This window comes from Trichomycterus rosablanca, chromosome 14 (genome assembly GCF_030014385.1).
Source record: "Trichomycterus rosablanca isolate fTriRos1 chromosome 14, fTriRos1.hap1, whole genome shotgun sequence".
Lineage (NCBI taxonomy): Eukaryota > Metazoa > Chordata > Actinopteri > Siluriformes > Trichomycteridae > Trichomycterus > Trichomycterus rosablanca.
In genome coordinates this window covers 14150506-14173500 of record NC_086001.1, presented here as the reverse complement: position 1 = coordinate 14173500, position 22995 = coordinate 14150506, and the positions used below count along the sequence as shown (strand labels likewise).

Genomic DNA, 22995 nt, shown 5'->3' with positions numbered 1-22995 from the left:
TCAGTGCTGGGGACGCAAAAGGCACCGAATTGTAGGAATGTAGGAATATATTATAAAATCTAAAGTATCTAGACAGTGACAGTGGTCTTTCTTCCCTGCCATTATCTCTGATTTATCATTTATCTCGCCTCTATTCTGGGTTTGCTGTATTGTTATATTTCTGGTGAACAGGTGTAGGGAATGGGTGAACTGTGTGCTGGAGGGATTAGGGAGAAAAAAAGAACAGAACACGGAGGGAAAACTTTCCTCAGCTAATGACAAAAAGAGGATGAAGAGGCTTACAAGTCTGTTAGCCACCTGTAACGGAATCACCAGATCAAGCTTTATACCATTCAGGAATGCTGTCACTCCTTTCATCCCATTAAAACCTGTCAGTTTGTCTACAAGCCTGACATCACTCTTATAAAGACTCGACCTGTCAGAGTGCCTAAATGTTGACATCTCAGGCTTGTAGAGCTCGGTGTACAAGCTCAGATTGTAAAAGAAAAAGGCAGTTGAAGCTTTTCTTTACTTTAATTGAGGGCAGAAACCTTTGAGAATTGAACCAAGGTTTCTAAAACCCTGGGGCTGTGTGGTAAAAACACTACTAGCTGCACTACTGTACTGCACAAAACACATTCTATCTAATTACAATATTGAACCTTTTTCTAAAAATACTTATTTAATAATTTGTATGCTTTTGGTAATGGTTCGACAAAAAAATTTGTATTTTTTGCATGAAGTAGCCTTTAATATTACTTAAGGCGATTAGCAATTTCCGAACATTACCTTTTAATTGCAAAATACATTTACATGAGAAAATAAAAATAAAAATCTGTGACTGGTATTTTAACTGATTAGCTTTGTTGACCTTTTAAAAGATGATGCCTACAGATAATTTCGGGATGGTAAATTGTATTATTAGGTTTGTAAAAACCTAATAAAATTTCACATTACAAATTAAGTAAAGTAGAACTAAATTAGTCTTGGCTAAATTGCTAAAACTCAAACATTAGACCATATTCATTTTAAATATGTACGTTTTAGCCTGACTGCATTCATTTCCCCAAAGACAGACAGATAGATAGATAAATAGATGGATAGATAGACGGACAGATAGATAAATAGATGGATAGATAGACGGACAGATAGATAGATAAATAGATGGATGGGTAGACGGATGGATGGGTAGATGGATGGATGGGTAGATGGATGGATGGATGGATGGACGGACAGACAGACAGACAGACAAATAGCTAGGCAGGCAGGCAGGCAGGCAGGCAGGCAGGCAGGCAGGCAGGCAGGCAGATAGATAGATAGATAGATAGATAGATAGATAGATAGATAGATAGATAGATAGATAGATAGATAGATAGATAGATAGATAGATAGATAGATAGATAGATAGATAGATAGATAGATAGATAGATAGATAGATAGATAGATAGATAGATAGATAGATAGACAGACAAATAGACAAATAGACAGACAGATCACAGACAGATAGATAGACAGACAGACAGGCAGATAGGTAGCACATAACTAACACACGCTGTCTCCGACGTGTGCAGTGGCCTGCCGCTTCTTTTTACCTGCACAAAGCAGACTTATATGAAGATCCGTATCATACACATATCAGTCACGTATCAGTCACTCACTAAGCTCCATTATCCCCTGTCTCATAGTCCAGGCACCATGGACCCCTGCGGCTCTCTTCACCCATTTCCACAAAAGTTGTACAATGTCATTAAAACAAGAATCTGTGATTTGTTCATTCTCTTTAAAAATACAGAGGCCTGTTTAGCATTATGTTTAATCAGCTTACCTATGAATTAGACTGAACACCAATTGTAACAGTTATGCTATTGGAATATTTCTCCATTCTTGCTTGGTACGAGACCTCAGCTGTTAAACAGTTTGTGGTCACCGATGTCTGATTCTCCATCAGATGATGCATGATGCACCTTCATGATGCACCATACATTTTTAATAAGAGACAGATCTGGACTACAGACAGACCATTTCAGCACACATTTATGAATATCTAAGAAGCCGTGCTGAACCAAACTTCTATTCGAAAAATATGATCTCAAACATCCAGAGTGCCTCCCCAAAAATCCTAACTAGCATCTTTACCAGTAATATTTATGTATTTATTTTTTCCTCAAATAAGATCCACACATGGTGACTGTAATTTCTGCATTCCATTACAGAGTTGTTTATATAAGCTGAAGATAAGTTACAGTACTGGAACATTTTGTTTCTTAAAGTACTTGCAATATTAATGTTCCCTTACAGACAGTGGTCTTTACGGTCCAATTATTTACTTAAAGTAGGTTTTAAAGGTTCTTTACTTTTTCAGTGGAACTAAAATTAAACAGGCATTTATACATGACATTTTAAGTGTATGTGCATATGCTTTTGCTGATTTATTAGCTTTTACCTTTTTGAAAAAGTAACGACTTTTGCTTCTGTGTTTGTTGATTCTTGGATTACATCTGGCTATCTAAACTTTCCAGCCTTAAAGATTGTACTTTCAACTTGTATGCATTTAATAATTGGTGTGCTCAAACTAGCACTTTTCTTATGGGCACAAAACTTCACATTTAGTCAATTAATGCCTAGTTCACACTACACAATTTTAGCCCTGATTTTCGCTCACCAACTGGTCTGAACTAGATTTGTTGGCTCGGGAGCAACTCTGTGTTCTTTCAACGATCGAAACTCGGTTCTCAATCACTATGTGTGAACTACTCAACAACTAGATTCAAGTGGCTCGTAGAGGAAGATAATTATCTACCTTGCTAGATATCTGGATATGAGTCGGCCGACTGGCAATGAGTGCTATGTTGAACAGCCAATGAGAACGCAAGATATGGGGTGAGGGGAAACGCAAGTTTTACATTATTGGATGGTCCTTTTCATCTTTGGTCCAGAGCACACCGCGTCCATTTTTTCTAAAAAAGACCTGGAATGCTGATTCATCTGACCACATTACATGTTTCCACTGTGTGATGGTCCATCCTAGATGCCTCTGAGCCCAGATAAGTCGACACCGCTTCTGGACATAGTTAACATAAGGCTTCTTTTTTGCACAGTAAAGTTTTAAGTGGCATTTGTGCATGTAACTCCGTATTGTAGAGCTTTACAAAGGTTTGCCAAAGTAATCCCTCACCCATGTGGTTATATCAGCTATTGTTGAAGGGTAGTTCTTGATGCAGTGTCGTCTGAGGGATGGAAGATCACAGGTGTTCAGCTTAAGCTTGCGTCCTTGCGGCCTTTACGCACTGAAATTCCTTCTGATTCATTCAATCATTTAATGATATGCAAAACCATTCCAATCTTTCTTTGAGGTTCATTGTTTTTAAACATTTGTTGACAAACTGGAGATCCTCTGATCATCTTTGCTAGTCAAAGACTCAACCTTTCCTGAATGCTGCTTTTGTACCAAACCATGATTACAATCATCTGTTGACATCACCTGTTTGGAGTCACATCATTATTTAGTTTTTTCACCTCATCACTAGCTCTAAATTGCCCCCATCCCAACTTTTTTTGGAATGTGTTGCAGGCTTGAAATGCAGGAATGGAGGAATATTAACAAATGACATGAAGCGTACTAGACAAAACATGAAATATCTTGGGTTCAAACTGTCTGCAATCAAATAAAAGTCTAAGTAAATGTAAGGAACACTTTTGAGATTGTATTTCGTTGTGTACCCTTACCAGCTTACTGACAAACAGTTCCTTAAAGTATAGTTTTAAATGTGTTTGGAACAGCAGCACTCCTGTGGTAGACACAGAATGTACCCTTGTTGTAGCTTCCATATTTTACTTTGAAATGGCTGTCCCAGAACACTGTTTTTATAAGCATTACAAGCAGGTTTTGTAGCACCTAGTTATTTTAAAAGTACAGCATGTTTCTGTTTATTGAGTGTTTATATATAAAACATAAATCTCATTGTGCTATGCTTTTATTCTCTTGGACAGTTGCGGTTGGTGATTGAGCTGATATGGCCCCTGTTCCTGTTTTTTATACTGGTGTCTGTGAGATCTACCAATCACCCTGTCACAAAAGGAACATGTAAGTGACTACTAATTAAGCTTGTTAATGATTCATTTTATTCTCTGGTGTAAATTTCAGTCTTATAAAACGGATAGTTCCGGTCCTAAAATCTGATTGGCTGAGCCGCGTTCGAAGCCGTTGTAAAATCCCCGATAAACGCACACCTATGACCACCTCACATCATTCCATATTAATACGCCACTGAATAGAAAAAAATAATGTTATTTTCGCCCTCATGTTGCCTAGCAACACTGTTAATCGAACTATTTTGCGTCGCGGAAGAATGCTTTATTGTAAGTTTATACACAATAAATACATTTATGAATTAAACATTGTTGTATTTATTATATTTTATGTTGACCGCCGTTTTATGAAAGCAATAAGCCACTCGAGACCGTGCATTACTGTTATGATTTTAGCCTCTCGTGGCTTATTGCTTTAATTACAGCTTCATAAATAATCATTAATAAGACACTGAGTGTATGATTAGATACTTTTTGTATTTTTACTTTTGGCTGCTGCTCTGTATTGTATGGGTCACCACAGTGGATTATTGTGGTCCTCAAATCTGATTTGGCTCAGTTTTAATGTCGAATGCCCTTCAGGGGATTTTAGACTAACACTGACAGTGCACTGACAAGTGTCCTTCCCAATGGCTAGGCTGTTTGGTTATGAATGAATGAAATATGTCAGCACAACTTAGGTTTGCAATTCTGCGTCTGAATATCTATTTCTATCAGTTCAAAGACATGCGTGAAGCAGAGATGTTCACAAGTCACAAAATACGAGTCAGAGTCAAGTCACGAGTCTTTAGGCTAGAGACCAAGTCAAGTCATGAGTCAATATAATCTACACAAAACATATATTGGAAATGTAGAGTAGAAATAAACAAATAATCTATAAATTCAGATAAAAAACAGCAACAACAACAGATTAGCGACTGTATTTTACCATTTTACTTCATGCCTTTACTTTCCTAGTCATTGTGCAAATGAATGTAATCTCCATAACAAGAAGTTTCCAGTTAAAAGCTTAAACTGATACGTTTTGTTTTCATTCAAAACAAAAGCGAGATAAATCACGGCACAGCAGCCAAAATCCAAAACACAGCAAAAAAAATCATAACCACTGCTTACCTTAGCTTATGTTCTTCCAGAATTTATAACCACGTGTCACATTAGGAATATAATCCGTTTTTTTGTAAGTGTGCTTATAATTAAAAATTTCCAAACTTTTCGTGGTTGTGAAGTAAAACACGAACTCGTTAGAAAGCCAGTCAAGCTTTTCATTAACACGTCATCTGTGTGACGCAAACTGAATAAATGCAAATAAAAGCATTTCTTACTAAACATTAAAATCAGAAGGTCTGATTTGTTCAGAAAGCTGGTCTTCAACTGTTAGTGCCAATTTTGTAGGAGCGTTCCATTGACGCCAGTTGTTCCTGTGAAGTGCACTACGTAGGGTATTCCACCATTTTAAGTGAGATTCCAATCCAAAGGTAATGAAAATGGGTTAGGGTTTAGGGGTGGGGTTAGGGTTAGTGAACTTCAAACTGTGTAGGGAGTAGGGAGCGATGCTTCACCACTACGCCAGAAGCTGGCTGTGACATTTACCCATTGCAGGCGTTGCAGGTTAAGACGGCCAGAGGGTTGTTAAAGAGAGCAGAATATTTATAATAATAATTATATATATATATATGTAATTGTCACACAAACAAGTCCAAGTCTGAAGTCCCTGTGTGTGCGACTTAAGTGCGACTCGGACTCGAGTCTCATCTCTGGCGTGAAGTGAGGTAAATTGGAGACACAAAATTGTCCATGACTGTGTTTGACATTAAAGTAAAACATGATGTTAAAATTCTAATAAATACATAAATTAAAATAAAATCTATGACCATCACATGCTCCATTATTACAAAATAGGCATTGCCATGCACATTTATGAGGGTGGTTTTAATGTTTTGGCTCATCTGATCAGCGTATGCTTTATAACACATCACAAATACTTTATAGTGCATGACGAGTACAGCATTAATATGTAATCCAGTAAAGTGTATTCCAATAAATATAAAAGCAGCAATATAAAATCTTCGACTCAACAAACTCATCTAATAACACTACAATTTCTTAATTATGGATGTTTTTCAAATCTCTCCTAATGCAGGCCATTACCCCAACAAGCCAATGCCCTCAGCGGGGGTGTTACCGTGGTTACAAGGCATGGTGTGCAACATACAGAATCCCTGCAAAAGTGAACCAACTCCTGGAGAAGCACCTGGTCAGGTCAACAACTTTAATAGCTCCATGTAAGTAAAATGTTTCTGTTAACAGCTATATATAATATTATACTATAATGCCACATTACAGCTATATATAATATTATACTATAATGCCACATTACATGATTCATACTTCATCTACCAGCAGCTGGTTCCAGTGCTGAGCCATATAGCATACAAAAAGACATGCCAAGCACTGTGTGTATCCCCCACCACTCTTGTTGGTGTTTTGTTTTGACCAGTCTCTGTAATCATACTGCATATCGCAACCCCATCTGACCTCTCTCCCTCAGATATGGCTAATTGTGTCTGTTATTACAGCGGTACAAAAGAAGTGTGGTAAAAAACAGAAATAAGAGACTAAGAAAAACCTTAATAATTAAAAATAAATTATATAATTAATTAATTACTGTTACTTTCTTGCATTTGTAAGGTGTCCTTGAGTGTTTTGAAAGGCGCCATAAATAAAATGGATTATTATTATTATTATTAATTAATTGGAAATAAATAAATAAACAAATGATGGTGTTCCCTTTTATAATAAGTAATTTATATATATATATATATATATATATATATATATATATATATACTGTATATATATATATACAGTGTATCACAAAAGTGAGTACACCCCTCACATTTCTGCAGATATTTAAGTATATCTTTTCATGGGACAACACTGACAAAATGACACTTTGACACAATGAAAAGTAGTCTGTGTGCAGCTTATATAACAGTGTAAATTTATTCTTCCCTCAAAATAACTCAATATACAGCCATTAATGTCTAAACCACCGGCAACAAAAGTGAGTACACCCCTTAGTGAAAGTTCCTGAAGTGTCAATATTTTGTGTGGCCACCATTATTTCCCAGAACTGCCTTAACTCTCCTGGGCATGGAGTTTACCAGAGCTTCACAGGTTGCCACTGGAATGCTTTTCCACTCCTCCATGACGACATCACGGAGCTGGCGGATATTCGAGACTTTGCGCTCCTCCACCTTCCGCTTGAGGATGCCCCAAAGATGTTCTATTGGGTTTAGGTCTGGAGACATGCTTGGCCAGTCAATCACCTTTACCCTCAGCCTCTTCAATAAAGCAGTGGTCGTCTTAGAGGTGTGTTTGGGGTCATTATCATGCTGGAACACTGCCCTGCGACCCAGTTTCCGTAGGGAGGGGATCATGCTCTGCTTCAGTATTTCACAGTACATATTGGAGTTCATGTGTCCCTCAATGAAGTGTAACTCCCCAACACCTGCTGCACTCATGCAGCCCCAGACCATGGCATTCCCACCACCATGCTTGACTGTAGGCATGACACACTTATCTTTGTACTCCTCACCTGATTGCCGCCACACATGCTTGAGACCATCTGAACCAAACAAATTAATCTTGGTCTCATCAGACCATAGGACATGGTTCCAGTAATCCATGTCCTTTGTTGACATGTCTTCAGCAAACTGTTTGCGGGCTTTCTTGTGTAGAGACTTCAGAAGAGGCTTCCTTCTGGGGTGACAGCCATGCAGACCAATTTGATGTAGTGTGCGGCGTATGGTCTGAGCACTGACAGGCTGACCCCCCACCTTTTCAATCTCTGCAGCAATGCTGACAGCACTCCTGCGCCTATCTTTCAAAGACAGCAGTTGGATGTGACGCTGAGCACGTGCACTCAGCTTCTTTGGACGACCAACGCGAGGTCTGTTCTGAGTGGACCCTGCTCTTTTAAAACGCTGGATGATCTTGGCCACTGTGCTGCAGCTCAGTTTCAGGGTGTTGGCAATCTTCTTGTAGCCTTGGCCATCTTCATGTAGCGCAACAATTCGTCTTTTAAGATCCTCAGAGAGTTCTTTGCCATGTTGGAACTTTCAGTGACCAGTATGAGAGAGTGTGAGAGCTGTACTACTAAATTGAACACACCTGCTCCCTATGCACACCTGAGACCTAGTAACACTAACAAATCACATGACATTTTGGAGGGAAAATGACAAGCAGTGCTCAATTTGGACATTTAGGGGTGTAGTCTCTTAGGGGTGTACTCACTTTTGTTGCCGGTGGTTTAGACATTAATGGCTGTATATTGAGTTATTTTGAGGGAAGAATAAATTTACACTGTTATATAAGCTGCACACAGACTACTTTTCATTGTGTCAAAGTGTCATTTTGTCAGTGTTGTCCCATGAAAAGATATACTTAAATATCTGCAGAAATGTGAGGGGTGTACTCACTTTTGTGATACACTGTATACACACACAGTGGTGTTCAAAAAAATAGCAGTGATTTTTAAAAAGTAAGTAAAGTGCAAAATCATTACAATAACTTTTATTTCCATAAATGCAAATGCACTGAAAATACTATACTTTAAATTATAAATCAAAACATTAACAAAATTTTGCCAGTTTGTTAATCCTTTACAGAAGGCTAAGAAAAAATTAATATCAGGCTGTTCAAAGAAATAGCAGTGCCTGCATTTTTCTTTAAAAACTCAAAAATTTTATGTATAAACTGGAAAAAAATGTTTGAGGTTTCACTTTACTTTAAATTACTGAACTAATATTTAGTGGCATAACAATTGTTTCCGAGATCTGTGTTGCATGCAGTCGACCAACCTCTGGCTCCTCTGAACAGGTATTACAGTCCAGGATGATTAGACTACATTCCACAGTTCTTCTGCAATTTTCAGTTTTGCTTAAAAAAAAACATGTTTCAGATATCAGCCCACAAGTTCTCTATGGGACTGAAGTCTGGGGATTGGGCTGGCCACTCTATTACCTCAGTCTTGTTTGTCTGTAACCAAGATGTTTTGGGTCATTGTCATGTTGAAACACCTATTTTAAGGACATTTCTTCTTCGACATAGGGCAACATGATCTCCTTAAGTATTCTGATATATTTAAATTGATCCATGATCCCTCGTATGTGATAAATAGACGTAACACCATGATATGAAAAACATCCCCATATCATCATTTTGTACCACCATGCTTTACTGTCTTCACAGTGTACTCTGGCTTGAATTCAGTGCTCGGGGGTCATCTGACAAACTGTCTACGACCACTAGACCTAAAAAGAACAATTTTGCTTTTATCAGTCCACAAAATGTTGAGCCATTTCTCTTTGGACCAGTCAATGTGTTCCTTGGCAAATTTGAACCCATTCAGGACACGTTTTTATCTTAACAACGGGACTTTGCAAGGAGTTCTTGCTGGTAAATTGGCTTCACTTAATCATCTTCTGTACTCACTGGTGACTTCAGATGTTCCTTGATCTTTCTGGAGGTGATTATTGGCTGAGTATTTGCCATTTTGGCTTTTCTTCGATCCTTTCGAACAGTAGTTCCACGCTTCCTTCCACATCTTTCAGGTTTTGGTTGTCACTTCAAAGCATTTGAGATCATTTTAGCTGAGCAGCCAATCATTTGCTGCACTTCTCTGTATGTTTTTCCCTCTACAAACAACTTTTTAATCAAAGTATCAAAGTACGCTGTTCATCAGAAAAATGTCTGGAACAACCCATTTTACCCAGTATTTCAAAAGGAAACGCGCTATGACCAACCTGTGCAACATTTGCCACCCTCCTAAATTAAATAAGGGCCAAAATTGACACCCGTTCTTCTGCAGAATGAATGATTTCACCAATTGAACTCCTCACTGCTATTATTTTGAATAAGCCCCTTTCAATCAATGCTTCGATTACTCAGAATGAGTGGCATGCATGTCCTAATTGTTGGGTTTGTTTTGTTTTCATTACTCTACTACACTTTCAAGTAAATTTTTTGCTGTATAGAAATATATTTTGTACTAAAAACAGTGATTTATGAGGTTAATGATGTGTGACTGCTATTTTTTTGAACACCACTGTGTGTGTATATACAGGGGTTGGACAATGAAACTGAAACACCTGTCATTTTAGTGTGGGAGGTTTCATGGCTAAATTTGACCAGTCTGGTGGGTCCACCTTTACTGTTTTCCCCACATCCAGGAGAGTTACGGTGTGGAGAAGCCCCAAAGAAGCGTACCACCCAGACTGTTGCATGCCCAGAGTGAAGCATGGGGGTGGATCAGTGATGGTTTGGGCTGCCATATCATGGCATTCCCTTGGCCCAATACTTGTGCTAGATGGGCGCGTCACTGCCAAGGACTACCGAACCATTCTGGAGGACCATGTGCATCCAATGGTTCAAACATTGTATCCTGAAGGCGGTGCCGTGTATCAGGATGACAATGCACCAATACACACAGCAAGACTGGTGAAAGATTGGTTTGATGAACATGAAAGTGAAGTTTAACATCTCCCATGGCCTGCACAGTCACCAGATCTAAATATTATTGAGCCACTTTGGGGTGTTTTGGAGAAGCGAGTCAGGAAACGTTTTCCTCCACCAGCATCACGTAGTGACCTGGCCACTATCCTGCAAGAAGAATGGCTTAAAATCCCTCTGACCACTGTGCAGGACTTGTATATGTCATTTCCAAGACGAATTGACGCTGTATTGGCCGCAAAAGGAGGCCCTACACCATACTAATAAATTATTGTGGTCTAAAACCAGGTGTTTCAGTTTCATTGTCCAACCCCTGTATATACAATATATATATGTATATATACCTGTAAATATATATATATATATATATATATATATATATATATATATATATATATATATATATATATATATAGAGAGAGAGAGAGAGAGAGAGAGAGAGAGAGAGAGAGAGAGAGAGAGATATTGCCAAAAGTATTCACTCACCCATCCAAATCATTGAAATCAGGTGTTCCAATCACCTCCATGACCACAGGTGTATAAAACCAAGCACCTAGGCATGCAGACTGCCTCTACAAACATTAGTGAAAGAATGGGTCTCTCTCAGGAGCTCAGTGAATTCCAGCGTGGTACAGTGATAGGATGCCACCTGTGCAACAAGTCCAGCCGTAAAATTTCCTCACTACTAAATATTCCACAGTCGTCTATCAGTGGTATTATAACAAAGTGGAAGCGATTGGGAATGACAGCAACTCAGCCACGAAGTGGTAGCCACGTAAAATGACAGAGCGGGGTCAGCGGATGCTGAGGCGCATAGTGCGCAGAGGTCGCCAACTTTCTGCTTTGTCAATCGCTACAGACCTCCAAACTTCATGTGGCCTTCAGATTATCTCAAGAACAGTGTGTAGAGAGCTTTAGGGAATGGTTTTTCGGGGCTGAGCAGCTGCATCCAAGCCTTACATCACCAAGTGCAATGCAAAACGTCGGATGCAGTGGTGTAAAGCACGCCACCACTGGACTCTAGAGCAGTGGAGACGTGTTCTCTGGAGTGACGAATCACGCTTCTCCGTCTGGCAATCTGATGGATGAGTCTGGGTTTGGCGGTTGTCAGGAGAACAGTACTCGTCTGACTGCATTGTGCCAAGTGTAAAATTTGGTGGAGGGGGGATTATGGTGTGGGGTTGTTTTTCAGGAGTTGGGCTTGACCCCTTAGTTCCAGTGAAAGGAATTCTTAATGCTTCAGCATACCAAGAGATTTTGGACAATTTCATGCTCCCAACTGTGTGGGAACAGTTTGGGGATGGCCCCTTTCCTGTTCCAACATGACTGCGCACCAGTGCACAAAGCAAGGTCCATAAAGACATGGATGAGCGAGTTTGGTGTGGAAGAACTTGAGTCCTGACCTCAACCCGATAGAACACCTTTGGGATGAATTAGAGCGGAGACTGTGAGCCAGGCCTTCTCGTCCAACATCAGGACCTCACAAAATGCGCTTCTGGAAAAATGGTCAAAAATTCCCATAAACACACTCCTAAACCTTGTGGAAAGCCTTCCCAGAAGAGTTGAAGCTGTTATAGCTGCAAAGGGTGGGCCGACATAATTTTAAACCCTATGGTTTAAGAATGGGAGTCACTCAAGTTCATATGCATGTGAAGGCAGACTTTTGTGACTTTTGGCAATATAGTGGCAGTATAGTGTAGATATATAATCTGTGTATAATAAAAGTAACATATTACATGTTGTCATGCATATATGTTATTGCACTTTTGTGTTGCACTCATATAGGTAGAAGGTGACAGAATAGAAACTGTCATTGAGAGTATAGAGTCAGATGAATGGTCATTGCATAAGACAAAAAGACCATCATGCTTTACTGTTGGTGTGATGTTCTTACTATGGAATGCTGTGAATCTTTTTGTAATTTGACCCAAAGTCCTCCAAAAGACTTTGACATGATCAGAACACTATCCCGAAGGGGTTTGGGTCTTTGAGGTTCTATTTTGGCAAATGCAAGATAAGCCCTTATGTTCTCTTGGTTAGCAGTGGTTTTCACTTCTCAACTCGTCCATGGATGCTATTTTTACTTAGTCTCTTTCTAATAGTACAATCACAAATGCTGACCTTTTCTGAGGAGAGAAAGACCCGCAGTTCCTTACAATTGTCTCTGTTCTTTCGCGTCTTTCATGATGACGTGCTCTTTCACTGAATTTTTATAAGCTGAACATTTTTGGTAAAAGATTTGAAGGTAATGGCCTTCCCAGACCACATGAAGTGAATTCCTTTTCGGATTTTTTAAATTTAATTTTTTTTAAATTTTTTTAATTATTTTATAGTAAGTTATAGTGAAAGGCCTTTTTTATACTTTACTGTAATATGTTTTATATATAATAAGTAATATTTACATTCAGCAGACCTGCATTAATTAAGACTGAATGGGTCTAGTCTAATTCAACCTTATGATCAATTAAAATTGGTTGTTTGGGTAACTAATAAGGAAATAACTTTTTTTTACACAAGACCAGCTAGTGTTGAATAATATATTTTTTAAAATAATAAGGTTAAGATTGTGTAATCAGTCTTAGTCATATCCTGACCTCATCAGCGGTATTGATATGAGATTTTTTAGTGTTCTTCAGTACATTGTTTAATATGTTTTGTGTCCTTTTGTTTTCAGCATTTCGAAGACTTTAACAGAGCTTCATTCTCTAATAATTGACTCCTCACTGCTGTCTGACTTGAAACTTCTCTCTGCTGATATCTACAAATTAGCTTTCATGCTTGAGAATTCAAACCCAGCCAATGGTAAGAATAAAAACAGCACCACACTTTTATTCTGTGGGACAGCGGTGTAATTTGAAATGAATCTATTTAAATCACAAAGGCATTCTTTGCACAAATTCAATATCAAAGGGCTACAATTTATGGATTTTTTTGTCCATGAGTGAAGATGAAAGGTAAAACATTTCAGCTGAAGGCTTTTGTCACTACTGGACAAAAGTTTTAACTATAATCCATTTTGCTCTGCGCTCTTCAGTGTGACGTATCAACAATGGCCGAGTTATCATAATAAAAAATATCGGATTATATCAGCAGAACCAAAAACATATACACCGACCAGTCATAACATTATGAACACTGACAGGTGAAGTGAATAACACTGATTATCTCTTCATCACGACACCTGTTAGTGGGTGGGATATATTAGGCGGCAAGTGAACATTTTATCCTCAAAGTTGATGTGTTAGAAGCAGGAAAAATGGACGAGCGTTAGGATTTGAGCGAGTTTGACAAGGACCAAATTGAGATGGCTAGACGACTGGGTCAGTGCATCTCCAAAACTGCAGCTCTTGTGGGATGTTCCCCATAAACCAGCGTCAGGGTCATGGGCGGCCAAGGTTTATTAATGCACGTGGGGAGCGAAGGCTGGCCCGTGTGGTCCGATCCAACAGACGAGCTACTGTAGCTCAGATTGCTGAAGAAGTTAATGCTGGTTCTGATAGAAAGGTGTCAGAATACACAGTGCATTACAGTTTGTTGTGTATGGGGCTGCACAGCCGCAGACCAGTCAGGTTATGCTGACCCCAATGGGCACGTGAGTATTGTAACTGGACCACGGAGCAGTGGAAGAAGGTGGCCTGATCTGATTAATCAATTTTCTTTTCCATCACGTGGATAGCCGGGTACACTTATCTGGGGAACACATGGCACCAGGATGCACTATGGGAAGAAGGCAAGCTGGCGGGGGCAGTGTGATTCTTTGGGCAAAGTTGTTCTAAGAAACCTTGGGTCCTGCCATCCATGTGGATGTTACTTTGGCATGTACCACCTACCTAAGCATTGTTGCAGACCATGTACACCCTTTCATGGAAACGGTATTCCCTGATGGCTGTGGCCTCTTTCAGCAGGATGATGCACCCTGCCACAAAGCAGAAATGCTTCAGGAATGGTTTGAGGCGCACAACAACGAGTTTGAGGTGTTGACCTGGCCTCTAAATTCCCCTGATCTCAATCCAATCAAGCATCTGTGGTATGTGCTGGACAAACAAGTACGATCCATGGAGACCCCACCTCACAACTTACAGGAGTTAAAGGATCTGCTGTTAACATCTTGGTGCCAGATACCAAAGCACACCGTCAGGGGTCTAGGGGAGTTTATAACTTGACGGGTCAGGGCTGTAAAAAGGGGACCAACACAATATTAGGACCATATTAATAAATGTTATATATGTTACATGATCGATGTATATTTAAAACATTAACAAGCCATTTACCTCAAGCATTTTAATGTACCATGTCATAAAGCATCATTAGTTGCATGAACATAATAATGTTACTGTACTTCAATAGCCTTCCTATCTCTAGATCTAAAACCAATAGAGCACATTTTAGAAGTGGTAAAGCACAGAAAGGAGCTTTGCGGGATAATAATGTTTGCATTATAGCAAATTTACCAGCTGCATATTGTTAACATTGATTAAATACTCATTAAGAGTAAAATGTCAGTTTTCTAGAGAACAACATGAGACTCCAGCACCTTTAATTATCACAGCATAACTAATAGGGAGAGTGTGCAGGTAACACGGTCATGAGGGCTTTCACACCGTCATCAAACCTGAGTGATCGGCCGCTCAGGTGGCGCAGCGGTAAAAAGACACGCTGCAACCAGAGCTGGATTCTGAGTACCTCGTATCGAATCCAGCTCTGCCTCCCCGGTTCGAGGCTGGGCGGCTGTATGAGCAACGATTGGCCTGTTGCTCAGTTGTGGGGTGGGACTAAGAACCGGATGTGGGTCTCTCTCTGTCAGAATGCGATTACGACCTCTGCTGGCTGATTAGAGGCACCTGCACAGAGATGGGGAAGAGTGCCCTTAGGGTGTGTCTCTCCGCATGCAACGCTAGGTGGCGCCAAACTCATCAATGTGCGGGTGGCAAAAATGCATCCGGCTGCTGCCCATGTTTCGGAGGGGATATGGGTTAGCTTCGATCTCCTCGGTCAGGGCAGGGTTCGGCATAGACAGAGAAGAAGCACGATGCAAATTGAACAATTGGATGCGCTAAAGGGGGAGAAAAAGGGAAAAACAAACAAAAAAAACAAAAAACCTGAGTGATCAGGTAAGAGAGGCAGAATGACAGCAACCCAACATCCCTGATTACCACAAATTTCTATTACCTAGAACCCCCAAGCTCTGTACCTTCGTCTGTAGTCTGGGTGTAAGTGCCAAGAGAGCAGACAAACATGAGAGCACCAGACTGCCCAGACCCCTAGCGTCAGAGCCACACATCCTTGGTTTGGAAAGACTAATCAAAAGCTTGACCAGGCTGTGGGATATCCACTAGTAGTTGCTTGGTAAATACATGTTAAATATGCCATAGCCATGAAATCTGTAGCAAACCTTTAGTTTAACACATAATTAGTACAGGGCTATATGATATATCAATTGTGATTCACTGAAGTGAGTGTTGCAGCATAGCTGCTCTTTACACAATTCGCACAAGAGGTGGTCTTCTAAAATGTACTATATAAAGAGTACCAATGTCATGTCTGGTAATTAACAAGAACTATAAATTAGAAAATTATTCCTTTCCAATTGTATATGCAAGTTTCTTGTTCCGTACCTAAGAAAGGTCAGTGACATGATACCAGCACAGGCATAACTCCACAACAGCCCACATTTCATATGCAAGCTAATTCATAAAGCTGTGATCCAAAGTGTCAGGCCGTTTACCTTTCTGCTGTGTGCCATTTGTTAGGCCAACATCCATCCCTCGATATTCAAATTTCTACGAGACCTCATTTGTAGATGGGCAGAAAAGCACTGCATTGTTGGACTTTTGCTAAGTGCTCAAGGCGCATTTGCATTTCGATATCAGGCGCTTGTAAATTACGAGATTAAATCCTCAGGAGAGCTGAGAGCGCATATTTAACAAGCGACAGGAAAGCAAATTGCTATGTGACTGAAGGAAGCATCCGGTGAAAGAACAGGTCGAGATGACCAGTCATGGCTTAAAGAGGAGACGGGGAATGCTGCGGTAGCTTTAGCAGAAAATGAAAATCTGAGGGGGCAGCATCAATCTCTGAGCAAACAGAGTTCAAATAGAGTTTAGTGTGTGTGTGTGGGTGGGTGGGTTCATTCCGCCTGATGGAACTCTTCTTGAAAATCGAGTGTCGGATATTATCATCCGTAATGCAAACACTAATTACTCCTGTACACGTTTCCCCATCTGCTTCTACTGTAATTATTACTTCACCATGTGTTTGTATTTAAGCTAGGTGACATTCTTTAGAGTTACCACTTGTTTTACTAATGCTCTGGTAAATTCCATTATGATCAAAAGTTGCCACACTGTGCTTCACTGTAACTGGAAAGGAATCTTGGTAGGCAAAACATTTGGGACACTCTTTATTGGTTTTTCATCATGTTTAGATTGACGTTTGACCACGTTAATCCACTAAGGATTATGAAAAAGGGATATAAGTGAAACTGCGTAGTCTGAGTAGTTTATTACAAACAACTCATTAGAGACTACATGTGTTAAATAAGCTTCAGCATCTCCCTCATTGACCATTTCAGTATATTCATCCTCCCACCTGCTACACAAATCCAATACACAACACACATGTAATACACACCTACAGCTGTTCATCACAACACATTTGACTGGATGGGATAATTAAAGACGACCCCAATGGTAAACCTACATAATCACTCTACATTGGTTGATGTTCATGCACAGAGAATCTAGTTAGCAACTAATTATCAGACAATGTTGACAAACCAAACTTGATTTTGCTTTGAAAATGGGATCAGATTTGCATTGGAATCACTGTGCAGTTACCCTAATGTACTGTACAGTCGCAAGGAAACACTTTTACACAGGTTTGTACACATCATATTTACACGGCATATTTAGAGAACATTTTTATCCTGCAGGGTTGAAGCAGCTCGCTGAATCTTCTTCCACACCAGACTAGTCAAACATTGTCTAAATGGTTGTTATATCTGTTAGTAATGGGTGTCTGTATGTAGACGCCTGATTGGCCAAGAGCACCGATGAGGATTCAAACCTTGGATCGCAGCAATGGTGGGTTAACGTAATTTACCGCTGTGCCAGCAGAGAGCCAGAGTCGAATTATTGAAGAATCAAAATATTTTAAAATGCCCCCTCCGACACGTGGGCAGCAGCCGTATGCATTTTGTCACCTACACTTTGACGAATGCAATTCGGATCAGCACTGTGTACGGTGAGACACACCCTGACAGCAGAGACCCTATCCGGCTTTGATGTCTCACCCCTATATGAACAACAGGCCAATCGTTGTTCATGTGGCCGCTCAGCCCAGCCGGATGGCAGAGCTGAGACTCGATACGATGTATTCGAGATCCCAGCTCTGGTGTTCAGTGTGTGTTTTACCGCTGTGCCACCCGAGTGGCGCAAAGCTGTTTTTTATTCACTTTCTAGACATTGTTGATTATCTAAACAAGTGACACTTTTTAATAATTTGGGAATTTAATTTAGTAATTTTTAAGTTTTACAAGTGGGCATTTTGCCTATTCTTGCTGTATACAATTTTTAAGCTGCTTAACAGTCTGTGGTCGTTGTTGTTTGATTCTCCTCTTCATGATGTGCCATTGCATAGGAGACAGATCTGGACTGCAGACAAGCCAGTCAAGCACTTGCACTCTATGTCTTCAAAGTCACGCTACTATAACTTGTCACTTCTCAAACAGTACCACCTGAGGGCTTGATATTTGCACACATTTAGCACCAGTTTTTCACACACCAGCATTTCAACCGACTCCTTGAATCTTTGCATGATATTATGAATTGTAGATGGTAAAAGATCTAAATTCCTTTCAGTCCTGCACTGACAAACATTGACACTGACAAAGACTAAGTCTTTGGTGGATGCTCCTTGTATATTTAATAGGGATGTCCCGATCACGTTTTTTTGTTCCCGATACCGATCCCAATCATTAATTTTGATCCCGATCCGATACCGAGTCTCAAACCGATACTTCTATTTTCTAGATATTGTCTAGATAAGAACTGGATAATACTGTTCACACAGTGCACACTTCAAGTACATAACAGTTATTCAAATTAATCCAATGTATATGTTTAACAACTAAATAGCTCTGCAGTGCTGAAGGGAAAAATGCTGCATCCAATCTATTGGCTTAATGTTTTGTATTTTTACAAAATCAATCAAAATGAGTGAGATAATTACAGTTTTACTTTCAACTTTACATTCGAAGAAAAAAAATCTGTTTAATGCAGTGATACACTAAAAATGAACATAAATCTGTGTAGCAGCTTAACTTGAATCTAAGAAAAAAAAGTTACTTAAAAGCATTACAGTAAAACCTGAATACCAAAATAAAATGGAAAGGCTCTATTGTTATGAAGGAAAGCCAGTTTTTAAAGTGCTTGTATTGTGACAATGGTTTGATGGATGTTTCTATGCGAAGTGAGTGTGTTTTGACCCTTTGGGGCTTCCATAGTGCATGGAATAGCGTTCTTGACTCTAGCTGTCCGCTATTTGGTACCATAACAGAAGAAGTTAATAAAGTGTTCTGCTCCCGACAATATGTGAATATACCGTGTATTTATTTCTTTATTAAACGAGTGCATCACTACGTTGTTTTGTAAACCGGAGTGATCCTTGACTCACACACCATATAAACAGTAAAATTCTACAGTAATGAACGCAGCTCTGCTCCTACCGCCTCGTGAAACGCTCACAGTGCAGACATTACACTTCACTGTTGGACTTGTTTCACTTTCCAATTCAAACTATTTCCACACAGCGGACATGCTGATGTAAAACAAAAGATCGGGATTAGGATCGGGTTTAGTAAAGCCGATTCCGATCAGTTAAAAAATGCCTTGATCGGCCCCGATCCCGATCTTTGAGATCGGATCGGGACATCCCTAATATTTAATCTTGATTACTTCATATGTTACCAGTTAAACTGCTAATTGTGGAAACTTTAATTGTGGAAGAGTGTTACTTGTGTAACCATAGTCTTATCTTGCCTTTATCAGAACATTTTTGTGTGTTGCTGGCATTTCATTGTATTGTTTGCAAGCAGGTTTTTAGTTTTAATAGTTTTTATTTCATTTTTACAAAGTGTCCCAACTTTTCCATAAGATTTTTTTTAATTTAGTTTATATAAAATGTATTAAACATACAGAATATTGTGATCCGTCTTTCCTGATCTTTGGATAATGGAAACACAAGCCAGTCCTTAGCTTGACACTATTTTAAAAAATAAAATATTTTGCCTTTTGCATAACGATTTTAGTGGTGGCTCAAGGCCTAAGTAATCTGCAATTATTGATAGAATAATGATTTCCAAATTGAATTGAAGAAATTGTACAGAATATGAGTCCATCATTGAAGGTTCACTGATGCTCCAAGGATAAAATGTGTTTTGAAAAGGCCGTTTACCCTCTCACTATTAAGCAAGTCTAATCAGTATCTAATCAAAACGCAGTTGCAGCTGAAGGTGGTTTTATTCGTTATTACATAACAGGTTCACTTAGTTTTAGTCTGGACAATGTAAAAATAGAATCAATGTCTTCAGTAAAGACATATTACAGTTGTTGTGTTAAATTGTCAATGAGTTGTCATAATGTATTGGCTGTACTTGAATAATCAGACCACATTCTGACCTATGCACAAATCCCGGTCAATCCAAAGTGTAGTTTTTCCAAACAGAAAAAGTACTTTTACAGCCTTTACTTCAATTCTCCCTTATTTTTCTCCATTTGTTTTGCAGGTCGTACAATTCCAATACGCAGTTTACTGAAAGACAATGAGACCTTCTCTTCATTCCTGAGGAACGACCTGGCACTTTCATCTAATACCGTTTACAGACTGACAAGTGTGAAACTTCGACTCAGTCAGGTACGCTCAGGCATTACTTCTGTTTACTTAATACGGCACACTCAAGCATTACTTCTCTCTTAATCAGGTACATCTGGATTTAATCCTTTTCACTTAGTCTGGAACACTCAGGTATTACTCTTTGTTCCTTGATTTGGTATACCTGAGCATTACTTTTGCTCAATTAAAACTGTACCCTTGAATATGTTAATGCTCTTTACTTGATCCAGTACACTGAAGCATTACTCCTACTTACTTAATCAGGTACACCTGAGTGTTACTCCTCCTTACTTAATCACTTTATACACTGGAGCTAAAGTCTTAACTCAATCAGGCACACCTGACGATAAGTCATTTAAACTCAGCTACACTGGAACATTAGTTTTCCCTGCACTAATGAGGTATACCTAAGTGTTATTCTTACATTCTTATGCAAAATCTGTTGTGTATTTAGGTTTAGGTTGTGGGTCTGATTGCCAACCATTGACTTTAAATGCTAACCATATACAAATCATGTAATGACTTGCACTTTTGCTAGTATTGTTTTGCTGTATAATATTGTGTTGGAAAGTCTGTTCGAAAAAGTTGTGGCTGACCCATAGAGGAGGTTGGGGTTGCCCTCACCGTTTAGACTTACATTTAGTAGTGAAGAAGCACCGAGACCAGAGGAATTTGTGTTCCACATATTCTAAATTTCCATCACAATCAGGGACTTTATCAGCATGTTTGATTAAACTATCGCTAGGTCTTACCAGATTTCTTCCTTTTTTTCTTAATATTATTATTTTTATTATTGAGTAGGGGATTTTTCTTTAAAATGTTTTCATAAAGACATTCATAAACCACTTCTTGAAAAAGATTGTGTGTCAGCAAACTATCTGGGTACATAGATAGAATGCCTTTATTTGTCATATAGACATACAGGTGTCAGTCTTCACATATCCTAGTTTGTTTAGAAGCTGGGGTCAGAGCTTAGGGTCAGCCATTGTACGATGCCCCGGAGCAAAGAAGTTTAAGGGCCTTGCTCAAGGGCCCAACAGTGCTGGGATTTGAACTTTCAACCTTTCAGTTGAAACCAATGTATATCTACACAGTGTGGAGCTTAGTTTAGTGTATAGTAAACAGGTGTAGAAAATATGGAATAATAGCCACACTGCTTAGATCAGGCCAATTGTAGAAACTAAGTTTGTTTTTTGTCCTTGTCATTTATGTTTTAGATATAGAATTTTAGGTGTAATATTAGTAAATAAATAAATAATACTAGTGTGTATATATAATAATAAAATAATACAAGCTGTATCAATTAATGCTGCTTCATGAACACAAAAAGTCAATGGATGAATCACATTCTAAAAGTTGTGTGAATTAAATAAATTATACCTAATAATTTAATTTTTACTCTGAATCACAGTCAAAAGCTCTAAATTCTGAGCACACACTTTAAAAAAAGTTCTAAACGTTCTGGCTGTCACTCATCCTGTCACTGAAGTTCAGATCAAACCAGAGAAGCTCACATCATGTGTTATGATCTTTAGACGCTTCATTCCATTTTCAATAAGTCAGAACAACGAACCATTGAAAGGGCAGAAAATGTCAAGTCCTTCAGCATTAAAATGACAAACTGAAGTGTTCAAGTTGGGGGGACGTGGCATGTCACTTTAACAAATCTGTCAGATAATTGTGCTTCATAGCTGGTGTCTCTAAGTGTTTCACTAACTTCAGAGTAAGGTTAGGTTAGGGTTAAGGACTTTTCTGTGTTTTGGCTTTAATTTAGAATGGATATAATTGCCATTTTACCAATCAATCTACATTTCTATTTACACCACACTCACCCATAATGACAAAGTAAACCTCTTATTTACAGCAACATTCAGACCCTTTATTCAGTGCTTTGATTCCACCAACAATTATCAGGTTATTACCAGGTTATCCCATTCATGGCAGATCTTCTTAAATACTGTTAGATTTGATGTTCAAGCTCTGTTAACTTGCATTTTCAGGTCTCCTACAATGTCCGATAGGGTTTAAGTCTGTGCTTTGAGTAGGCAACGTAAGGACATTCAGTGGCTTGCTCCACCAGTGTTGTTTTGGTTGTATGATTTAGGTCACTGTTTTCCTGTCTGAGTGTGTGTGTGTACTTTGGAGGAGGTTTTTAGTTTTCTGTAGTTTTTTGTATTAAAGATAATATTCCTTTATTGATCCCCATGGGGGAAATTCGAGAAATTTGACTGCATATATCCATCCCTTAGTTTTGCTAATGAAAAGCATCCACCAAGATTGATGCTACCACCACCATATTTTATACTGTACGCATTACACTAGCCAAGTAATGTGCAGACTTCAAGCACAATCATATGGCTTGTACCCATAGAAGGACCCTCCTTGCCACTAGTTGTATGTCCAGCAAGTTCTCCAATCTCTGTGTCATGACTGAACTTCATGACTTGTTTTTTCTCCTGATAATGCAGAGTAAATTCTGACCTTCTATTGACCCAGGAGTGTGCCTTTCCAAACTATGCCCAG

At 39.1% G+C, this 22995-nt stretch overlaps 1 protein-coding gene across 1 annotated transcript in view; it reads left to right on the top strand.

The window, feature by feature from the left end:
- Window positions 1-22995, top strand: part of LOC134326904 (phospholipid-transporting ATPase ABCA1) — a 245300-nt gene that overhangs the window by 10623 nt on the left and 211682 nt on the right. The window contains exons 2-5 of the mRNA XM_063009016.1: window positions 3970-4063; window positions 6209-6350; window positions 13256-13383; window positions 20366-20493. Coding sequence (XP_062865086.1) covers window positions 3970-4063; window positions 6209-6350; window positions 13256-13383; window positions 20366-20493 — 492 coding nt within the window. The remainder of the gene's footprint in view (window positions 1-3969; window positions 4064-6208; window positions 6351-13255; window positions 13384-20365; window positions 20494-22995) is intronic.